Source organism: Pollachius pollachius, assembly GCF_949987615.1.
Source record: "Pollachius pollachius genome assembly, chromosome: 9".
NCBI lineage: Eukaryota > Metazoa > Chordata > Actinopteri > Gadiformes > Gadidae > Pollachius > Pollachius pollachius.
In genome coordinates this window covers 14,114,945-14,126,277 of record NC_136942.1, presented here as the reverse complement: position 1 = coordinate 14,126,277, position 11,333 = coordinate 14,114,945, and the positions used below count along the sequence as shown (strand labels likewise).

Sequence of the window (11,333 nt, the reverse complement as noted above, 5' to 3'; positions counted from 1 at the left end):
ACACACACACACACATACACACACGCACACACACACACACACACACACACCCACACACACACACACACACACAGACAGAGCCTCCAGCAGGCTCTAAGAAGATTTCATTTGGCTGTAAAAGTGCCAATCAGCAGCCAGCTTCTTGTTCCTGGGGGAGGTCAGCATGGGGCTAAGTCCAGGGGAAGAAGATATATTCACATAGTTCTCCCAGAGACGTCGCTAACCCCTGACATCCCATTTGGGTTGTAATTCCATGTTGTTAAAGTGACAGAGACACAGCCCCTCAGCCGCTGGAGAGACAACGACCAGGGCAAGCCCTGATCACACACAACCCTTTAATTCTTCATCCATAAATGTGTGTGTGCGTGTGGATGTGGGTGTGCGAGTGTGTTTGTGCGTATGTGATACATTTTCAGTTCACCTACACATCTCGGGAAAGTGGCATCTCAGGATACTGTGAGTATGTGTGGTTTTTTTTCTATGTATCTGTGCGCGTATGTGTGTCTCAGTGTGTCTAGGTGTGGGTGTGTTTTGGTCTGTGTGTGTGTGTGAGTGTGTGTGTCTGGGTTTGTGTGTGTATGTGGCTGTGTGCGTGTGTATGTGTGCATGTAATTATGTATGTGTGCGTGTGCGTGTGTGTGTATGTGTGTATGTGTGTGTGTTTGTGTATGTGTGTGTGTGTGTGTGTGCGTGTGTGTGTGATTGTGTTGGGGGAGCGAGCATAGGAAATATGTGGGAGAGTGGAGATAGGGTAAGTGAGTACTCCAAAGCCCTGTTCTTAATTGAACATCAGTATACGCGTGTGTGTGTGTGTGGCCATGCATTTGCATTTCTCAGTTGCTAGCAGTGTTAAAGCACACATCAAGCAAGATAATTCTGTTAGATACTGGCCCATGGTGGTGTGGGTATGCTATTATGAAGGTATGTAGTAGGCCAGAACACTGTAAAGAATAAGGTATATACTCCACATGCACATACACATAGTCCACATAATCCACATCACTGTCAAAGGAAAGAAAAAAAGATGGGTTCAAAAGCAGGCTACTTAATGAAATGATCATAAATTGTATTTTACTTATTTACCTCTACCATGTCAATTTGATCAGGGACATCAATTATATATATTAAATAATTTATAACAACTGATTAAAGCCTAAAGCATACATGTTATCTTACACTATATGAATAGTATTGTAAACATTACAATACTATTCAAAGAGTTCAACTGGTTTAAAATTGCATAAAATGGATTAAAATAAAAACTTGAGACCTTGAGAACCTTACGTTTTAGTAAAATGTAATATATCCTATTTATTTTGTTTAATGTAAAATCAATATCATTTTTTTAAACATATTGTTACATAACGTGCGGCCAAATATACATATGTAAACATCGTATCGGGTAGCCTATGTAATACACTGATAATAGCTTACGTGTTCCTAGAATACAGACCCATAGGCTACCCTGCCCTGCCTTCTCCCAGAGGATGTATACTTCATTTTAAAACAGTCAGGACAAGCATTGTGTTGTGGCCGCCCCCTTTCGAGACGTAAAGAGTTAAAGGAGCAGTGGGTTTGCCCACTATCGGGCTTTGAGTGACGCGATCATCTCGCTATCCCTCAACTTTGCCTGTTGCCAAGCTATGAGACAAGGGAACCGAGGTGGACGATCACTGCTGTTGACTATCATCAGTGACAGTCAAATTTCGCACAAAGGAAGAGATAGCTTGTTTATTTCACGCGATCTCCTGTGCTCCCCGTATTTTCGTGTACTTTTTGACTAGGCTACTATTTCATAAGAATGGTTTTAGTTTCCCCGCGGACTTCCGATGAAATAGAGTCTACATGAAGGCGTAATATCTTGAGTAGTGGACCTTTTCGGGTTCTGCGAAGGTATAAAGAGTTCTACGGAGATCCAAAATGCCGCGGAGGAAACAAGAAGCGCCCAAGCGTGCAGCAGGTAAGCCTTATACACGAGGAAAACACGTTAAAGGCGTTAGAGGATAGAGAGCAGATGTAACGATACCTTTGTTTTCACAAGCTCATTTACAGCCGCTGCATTTCCGTTTCCAGTTTTTTTCCAGCGATACTCTCCCCTCTCTCTCTCTCCCTCTCTCTCTCTCGCTGTCTCTCTCCCTATCCGCTGTAAACGGTACACTATAAAGTCCAGGCCTGTGGAATACATGTGTCAAGGAATTACTTTTAGGCGTTATGGTGATCTGAAAGACGTAGGCTACGCTACGCTTTTTTTTTTTAAATGAAAGTGGTCGTCGCATTTACAGTAGACAAGACAGAATAGTTGGCTACGGTAAAGTTTTCATTGTTGCCGATTTACATCGCGTACTTTGCAAATTGTAACCCCTTTCGTGAGGCTACTTGATCATTTAGCCAGGGATAACGCGTGGGAAAACGATGTTCTCTTTCTATTTTGAGCGCCTGAGGCGTGCCATAAGCAACAAAGCTTTGTGAACATTTGATCCTGGCGGATAACTTTTTTTTGCACTCGGGAGAGCAAAACAGGGCCTACCTCTCTTACATTTTTTGGATAACATAAACAGTTTTAGCCCGGACAAAGGGAATTCGTGGACTGGAAGAACCCATAATCGACAGTTGCCATGTCTCATTTGACGGTTGATTGATTGGCTGTCATCCGGCTTTGATCTGTTCCTTCCCGATTTGCATCAGAAAATCACTCCCCCGTGCGCTTCAGACCCTTGACGTCAGATTTAAACCACTTTGAAAGTCCTGTGTTCTTTTCCCCTTTTTTTCCCTGTGTGGTGGTCAAGTGACTCACGAAAAAGTAAAGGGGCGATAATGTGGTTTTGCAATGACACATACGATTCGCACACACACACACACACACACACACACACACACACACACACACACGCACACGCACTCACTAAAACACACACACACACACACACACACACACACTACAGTCAATACACACACAGAAAAACTCACTCACTTTGAGAGAATGTCACATTCACATGTGCACAACCTCACTCAGTCCACTTTGAACAACACACAGACACACACACTCACTCAGCCAGTCAGAGTGGGTGGAGGTTAGGGGTTGTAAAAGGAGCTGTGTGCTATGTAATGGAGGGGAGGAATGGGTTTGCTCTGTCAGACTGGGCCGTCACAACGGCTTTGTTTCATGTTTGATTTAATTGTCTCTCCTCTGACAGGCCCATTCATCAATGGCTTTAATGGTCAATCAGAGACAGGCTGAGTGAGTGCTCCCATTCTGTTTAGCCATAAGCTGGGCCTGGGCTTTTATTTCATCAGAATGCCCCTGCCTAATGTACATGCTCACTGGCTCAGAGTGGCCGCAGGGAGCACATAAAGAATGACTGAAAGCTTTCTGATTTCAGATCACCGAAGAGGAGGATGTATTTTTTCATCTCTCACTCTCTCTATTTTCCTCTCTCTCTCTCTCCCTCTCTCTCTCTCTCACACGCTCTCTTTCCTTTTCTTCACAATGGCTCTCTCTCCGTCTCCTCCTCCTTCCTCCTCGCCTCCCCTGCCAGCGTCTCTGTATCGCGGCCGCCGATGATGCGGAGCGATAAAAGGGGGGGTCTGTAATACAGATCGTCTCGTGTTTTGAGAAAACAACTTCTTGTTTTCCCGAACGCAGAATTCCTCCTCGCTCGTTCATTCATCCACTCCCGGGTCCCTTCATTTTTCACCCCCCCCCCCCCCCCCCCCCCTCTCCCCGCCAGCCCCCCACCCCACCCCCTCCCTCCCTCCCTCCCTCCCCTTCAGTAAGCCCCGTGTGCAGCTGCAAGTTATAAAGTTGTCAACTGTTCAGTGGCACACAAAGGGTGATGATGAATTGATTGCAGCACAGAGCGTGGTGATAGAGAGAGAGCAAAGAATAGGATGACAGATGATGGGTCTTGATTAGGGACTTGCTGGGGGTGGGTGGGTGTGTGTGTGTGTGTGTGTGTGTGTATGGGGGGCGCGGTGGAGTCGTCCCACTGCAACCTTGAGAGTTAGGAAAAAAAAAGGAGAACGCACTCCCTCACCCCCACCCACCCAACCACTCTCACACACACACACACACACACGCGCACCGCCGTCATCACAACCACCGTATCATATTCTCCCTGAAACACACACTCTGTCTTCCTCTCTCGTTCCTCCGCTCTTCCACTTCCTAGTCACTTTTCTTCCACTCCTCTGCTCCGCCCTTCAGCTCCGCCATCTCCCGCTCTCTCTCCGTCACTCTGCCCCCCCCCAACCCTCTATCTCTCTCCCTCGGCTGTAGAAAACTTGTTTTGTCTGCTTCATTAGCAGTGCGAGACAATTAGCCAGCAGGCTGATGGAGACCTGACAGCCTCTGTGATTGGTTAAGACAAGCTCTGGGCCATGCCGGGGCACCAACCCTCGAGGACGGGCTGAGCACTTTGATACCTCTCAACGAGTTATCCCACGGAGCGGCTGCACCTCCTAGTCCCATTGTAGTGGAACTGTTTTCAGCGCATCGGGTCAGGCCCAAGAGTCAGGGCGGATGGGAGGCTAGGTATGCGGCTAGGTAAACACAGGCCGGACCAGCGCGGCCTGCAGGCCATGAGGGCCCGCTATGTAGTCACGGCCGGAGATTATTGTGACTGACCACGTACCCTCCTGACCCGGAGCGGTGGGTTCAGAGCCTCCTAAGAAAGCTGTGAGCCTCAGCTGACTCAACAGGAAACACACCACTGATCTAGACTGACCTACGGCCGAAGAAGCGTTTGCTTTGTGTGTGTGTGTGTGTGTGTGTGGGGGGGGGGGGGTTTGTGTGTATACTTGGGTCTGGTATTGTGGGTGTATTTGCAGTTGTTAGTATCACATCATTTTGGAGAATGCGTGAGATCTTTGGAAGGTCTATGAGTGTGTGTGTCTATTTATCTTTCTCGCTGTCTCTCCCTTCCTCTCTGGCAATACTTAAATTCACTCTGCTTCTTGCTTAACTACTGTCTAATGCAAGCATTAGTGCAGAAGAAAGCATGGTCATTTCTCAGAGGGAGAGAGAGGATGAGATACAGTGAGCGAGAGAGCTCCAAACCGCTGGTCTCATCTTTCTGCAGGGTCAGGATTATAGTTGCCAGGTCAGCTATGCCCGACTGGCAGCTATCACTCATGCGTGTAGATGTGTGGGTGTGAGCACGTGTGCGGTTGTGTGTGTGTGTGTGTGTGTGTGTATGTCTGTGTGTGTGCATGCGTACGTGTGTCTGAATGCCAGTTCACTCACACCAATGGGCATAGCCTATTGAATTAATAGGAGTTGTGTGTGTGTCTGTGTGTATGTGTGTGTGTGTGTGTGTCTGCGTGCGTGTGTGTGGGTCAGTTGCACACGCTCACACACACACACACACACACACACACACACACACACGCACTTTTACTTTTACACCCGATTTACTGGGTTAAAGTGATGAAAGAAATAGCAAGCATAGAATTCCATAATTCCCAGCGTTTCCAGTAAGAGCGACTCATCTTATAAAGCTTTCATCGCCACCACACTCCTCTGAACCTTGGTTTCCCCCGCTTCCCAGTGATCCAAAAAGCTTTCCCGCCTCAGAAGCTGAAGGGGCCTATGTAGTACACAAACATACACTGTAAACATGTACCCTTAGAATTAGCAAAACATGTGTTAATACGCTGTTACAACACCCATTGAACTGAAATGGGATGCAGTGTGTGTGTGGGTCCCTGGTCTGTATCTTTGTAAAGCGGTGTAGACTAGGCAAGCTGACCTGCTAACAGCCAAAAGCGAAACCACATTCAATGCTAATGTGGTCACCGTCCAGGGCCTCGGGGCTATGACGTCATAAGAGTCCGACCAATTGAATCGCTAGGACCCGAACGTCACGTAACTTTAGTATACCCAATGTACCGTGTCGGCCGTCCGAAGTTTGTCTGCTTTTCCAACATGCGTTCTTCCTTGTGCCGTGCCGATGGATGGGCATCGGCACGGCAACCTCCACGCTGGGCACGTCAGCCTAGTTTGCAGGGCCCTGTTGCTTGTGTACGTCTTGCTGGAATTCGGTGTGGTTGAGTCACGTCTGTGATCTATTTGTCTGATAAGTGCATACCTAATGAGTGTGTGAGCAGCAGTAGGGTGGAAAGGAGGGGCTGTGTCTGTGTGTGTGGGGGCGGGGGGCAAGGGTTGGTGGGGGGCTGATGGAGTGTTTCCCGCAGGTATTGACAGATGCCTTTTTGTTTTTGCCATAGGGCCCTGACTCCATAAATCCTGCCCCTGTGTAAGGATAACAATGCCACCCCGCCAGCCAGCCAGCCAGTAAAAGAGAGAGAGAGAGAGAGAGAGAGAAGGGGGGGCGGGGGAGTAGAGGTGAGGGGCGGGGACACATCCCTCTCTCTCTCTCTCTCACTCGCTCTCTCGCTCTCTCCTTCTCTCATTTTTTTAACACACACTTGGCAGATGTCAGGCCATAGGGTTGGGGCGGTGAGGATAGAGAGAGAGAGAGCGAGAGAGAGAGGAGTAGGATGTCGAGGGGCCGCTCAACTGCCGCAGTAGTTGTCACAAACAGAATAAAAAAAAACGCTAGCCGTCCTCTTCTTTTCCCCTCCGTCCGTGTCCCCTAGCCCGAGCTCCTCAGTAGCCAGGCCCTGCTGTCAGACTGAGGCCCTTAGCACGTAGCACCTAGCACGTAGCACGGGGCTTTCTATAAAAATAGTCCCTGCCGCTAGTGTTATGATAGATGCAGCTGCACCGTGGCAACAATTGGGGCAGGCCAGCTCCCTCGAATCCCTCCTCCTCCTCCTTCTCCTCCTCCCTCCCAGAGGTAAGAGAGACCGGGGCCCGATGGGACGTGTGCTCTTTTCGGGGGGGGGGGGGGGGGAGAGAGAGAAACTGAGCCGGCGCTCCGGTCTTCGGGGGTCCTGAAACCCAATCCTGGGAGGAGAATAGCCCCGGCCATGCCAGAGAGCCGATTTCCTTTTCAACGGAGTCATTTATCACTGACCCACCCTTCGCTTCTGACACACTGACGTGTGTCATTTATCAAACAGGCTTTAGCAGACACACACACACACACTCTCACACTCACGCACACACACACACACACACACACACACACACACACAGGGGGAGAGAGAGGACGCTGGGGTGCACAGGGAGAGAGAGGGGGGGGGGGGAAGAGGAGGAGGAGTGAATGGAAAACAGAAAGGAGACGGAGGAAGAAACAGAAAATAAAAGAGAGGAGGAGAAGAGAGATGGAGAGGCGGTGGGAGTTAGTGGCGAGGAATGAAAAGCCAGAGAAACGCAAATGCCATTTTGATGTGTGTGTGTGCGTGTGCGTGTGCGTGTGCGTGCGTGTGTGTCGGGGAGGAGGAGGATGGGGGGGTAGGTGAGTTTAAAGGGAAGAGTGGAGTTGCATGAATCCCTCCAGGAGAGGCTTTTGGGAGGGGAGGTTTTCCTCTCTCTCCAGATGACACAGAAAGGAGTGAGTTACATGAGTTACGACTCCATGAGTGACAGAATGTTCCTTCCCTGACACGTCTCAAGATGTCTGTATGAAGAAGAGAGACCCGCTTTGTGAGTATACAAGTTGTTGGGAGCACCGTGTGTGTGTGTGTGTGTGTTGGTAGAAATGAATATTTCTGTACCTATTATGTAAATTTGCTGCAAATGACATGCAACGTGTGTGTGTGTGTATGTGTGTGTGTGTGTGTGTGTGTGTGTGTGTGTGTGTGTGTGAGTGAGCGCATGCGTGCGTGATGCCATATGGTGTCTATGTTTAATGGTGCTTGTGTGTGCGTCTGGGCTTGTGTGTATTTGTGCGCCCGGGCTCGTGTGTGTGGGTGTGTGTGTGTGTGTGTGTATGTGTGTGTGTGTGTGTGTGTGTGTGTGTGTGTGTGTGTGCTCCCTGATGAGCAGAGCTGACAGGTATCACTCATGCAGCAGGCTGGCCTCTAAATGAACCCCAGCTACTCTGCTCTCTCGTGGCCCTAACAGGCTCTCTCCAAGATGGATGCTTCTTTAAAAATCAGATTAATGATGGATACCGGCCTTATAGTGCCATTCATCACCAGGAATATTATTTAGGCTGAGCCGTGTAGGGCTGTAACTGGAGAGCCAGGACGGGGAGAGCTTGACGTAGACACTCACTGTGTGATGGATGGTACAGAGTGCTCTCTCCGAATGTTACTAGACACCAGCACACCACAGCAGTGGGCCATAATCAGATAGCCCACGGATGTTTATCCCCGCAACTACACTACCCAGATTGCCTTGCCTGGAGGGGGAGCTTTATGACAGGCGTAGTCTGTCATTATTGTCATCATCATTATTCTCAAAAAGTTTCATATAAAAGGAGAAACGGATTCTAAGATGCCCCGTTTCTAAGAAGGCCACACAAAAGCGACCGCTTCTTAAAGCGACAGCGACCACAGTGCAGATTATAATATCCTCTGTTGGATCCGCTGATGATTGTCTGCTACTTTCTTCTGCCCCTGAAGAGTTAATAAGTGTACAGTGGGAGGTCAAGCCAAGGCCAGCGGTTGTGTGTTCACTATTGCTGGTGCTGCAAAAGAGAGAGAGAAGAAAACAGGTTGTTTGTGCTTTTGTCCTCTCCTCGTACTCCTTAGCTCTCCTCCTCCTCACCTCCTCCTACACACTGCTGTGATTTATGGTAGCCATCCATCTTCCAGGGTTGTGTCCATCACCTCCTCGTTGCTAGGCAATCATGGCAGCAGCTGTTTGTTGTGAGAGGGGTCGGGTTTGCCCCCCCCCCCCCCCCCTCACAAACCACCATACCAGACACATATATACACACACACAGACAGACACACACACACATACACACAACCAAACTCTGTGTCTGGGTTGCAGAATCCAAATCCACACCCTACTCTTCAGACCCCAGGGGTTGCGAGTACACAAGTATTACAGTCTCTCTAGGATGTCGGGCCCCTGCTGGGTTTAAACAGAGGCCAGTGGACAAAGAGCAGTTAAAATATATGATCCATGATATTGAGGACTGCAGTGGGAGAGAGACAGAGAGAGAGACCGAGAGACCGAGAGGTGAGAGACCGAGAGACAGCGACCGAGAGAGAGAGAAAGAGAGAGAGAGACCGAGAGAGAGAGAGAGAAAAAAAGATAGAGACCGAGAGAGAGAGACAGAGAGGGAGATGTGCTAACGGTAGGGATAGCCAAACACTGTGTGTGATAGCCAGGGAGGGAGATAGGTGGCTGGGTGTGCAAGACAGCTTGGTGTGCATGGTGGGACCAGAACACTGCCTTCCCATGGAAAGTGCCCTCGCCTCCCTCCCTCCCTCCCTCCCTCCCTCCTTCCCTGTCCCTGCCCTTGGCTTGGCACCTGTGTGTACGCTCCTTCTCCCTGTTTGTTCTCAGGTTGTGCCCCTCTCCTTTCTCTCTCCTTAGTTATTGTGGCCGTGCCAAGCACCCAGAGCTTCCTCGGTCAGGATAGGGGGCTGTCTCGTTTGTTGTCCCGCTCGTCTGACAAGTGTTTAGGTAGGACGGCGCGAAGAGGAACCTTTTCATGGGATCTTTTTTTTTTTTTTTTTTTGGGTGGGGTTGGATTTCACGAGGGATAAACAAGTGACTGTCCGGGGCCCGGAGGTCTGTGTGTTCAGCTGGCTCTCTGAGGTCCTATTATAATACAGCAACAGCAACGCTAGCTCCGTGGCGGGGAAGGCTTTGTGAAGACTGCGTGTTTACATGCACACATGCGGTCTTATGTACCCCATGTATATTTAGGTCCACCACCAACTCACCTACAGTGTGAACGATGTCTGTTTTTCTCATCCCTCTCAGCACACATCCTGCACTACAATCGGCGGACATAATGTATTCACAATGCCAACGGGAGGGGAGGGGGGGGTATAGCACATACACATACACACACTAGGCTAGCAAGCAGCTTCTGTATTAGCTCTTTGTATAAAAGCCCGAAATCTGCCCCCCATCCTTCGATTTGTATTTAAAAAAAAATGGACTTGACGTCAGCTCTAGTTAATTCTTTAATGAGCAGTGATTACCTGTTACATATTTCTGCGTGGGACTCGGAGCAAGAGGGCTGAAAGGATCAAAGAGAAACTAGAGCAATCCTGAATTTGATTGAGTGCATTAGTTTGACAATGTTATTTTTTCTTACAGAGGAAAAGCAGGTACTTCACTGATCTGCAAGTATTTTGACAGAATGAGGCTGTTGTCTGAATGAAATTATTCTAATCTATTTAAAGAGTTCTCAGCTGCTGGGGAACTTGAGAGGGAGTGGAGCTCTGCGCATTGTGGGGTTATTTATTTTTTTGATGCAGGCTGAGGTGACTTCCTGGTCCGTAGTTGTTAGGGGGGCCGTTTCCTGTCGGTGAGAGCCCCCCCGCTGACGGGCCTGTGTTGGTTTAAGGGCGTCAGGGCCCAGTTGAAGTACTGTACATGTCTGGAAAAAGAAGCCTGTGTCATGTTGTGACACATATTTTCTCTCTCTCTCTCTCTCTCTCTCTCTCTCTCTCTCTCTCTCTCTCTCTCTCTCTCACTCTCGCTCTCTCAGACTTGAGAATAGTTTGGTTGACCCCTTGCCACCTGATCTTGTCACCTTTGTTCCACGGCTGAAGCTAGCTTCTTCAGCGATTAACATTTTTCTAGTACACATTACAAAGTACACCCTAATTCATTACAGTGTTGTAAGGAGTGTTCAAAAATAAAATGCCCAAAGCCTTTTCTCTTTCACGTTTAACGGGACCACCGTGACACGCTGCTTCCTGCCTCTTGGCTGGGCTCACTGTGTTTACAGTGCAGTCGTCTGGGCATATGCACACCAAGTTGTTAACAAGATGACTGCCATATCCTGCGTAGTCCATGGTAGCCTCCCAACACATTCACACATTCACTTGTGTAAACAACAACAACTTGTGTTTGTTACTGCATTAACCAAAGCTTGCATTTATATTATTTTATTTTACAGTGACGGCGTGGTGAGTCTGCCAACATACACTCCTTTCATCTCTCGGCTGAGCGCTAACTTCATTAATATTTAGTAGCAAGTACGGTATTGGCAGCTTTGAACGGTGGGGAAAAGTCTTACTGCATTTAGATGAGTGATTTACACTACACTCAACAAATAAATTAATAGAAATGTAGATGGTACACTTGGTGGTATCAGAGGCAGTAGATTGTAAAATATATTTATTGGATATGTTCAATTTTATTACATTTCTGTGCTTTGCCATAGCATCAAAAATAAAATATATTTTCTGAGCTGAGAATAAATGATCAAATAATATATTATCAGTAAGGGTCCTTTCATCATATCTGCAACATTATGAGTATGTCGTAATGAAATAACATTGGATAATGT

The 11,333-nt window shown here is 48.2% G+C and overlaps 1 protein-coding gene across 1 annotated transcript in view; it reads left to right on the top strand.

The window, feature by feature from the left end:
- Window positions 1-1,677: 1,677 nt before the first annotated feature.
- The window catches only part of tshz3a (teashirt zinc finger homeobox 3a), an 18,276-nt gene continuing 8,620 nt past the window's right edge, over window positions 1,678-11,333 (top strand). Inside the window, exon 1 of the mRNA XM_079744061.1 lies at window positions 1,678-1,960. Within this exon, the coding sequence (XP_079600187.1) occupies window positions 1,921-1,960 (40 nt within the window). The 5' untranslated portion in view covers window positions 1,678-1,920. The remainder of the gene's footprint in view (window positions 1,961-11,333) is intronic.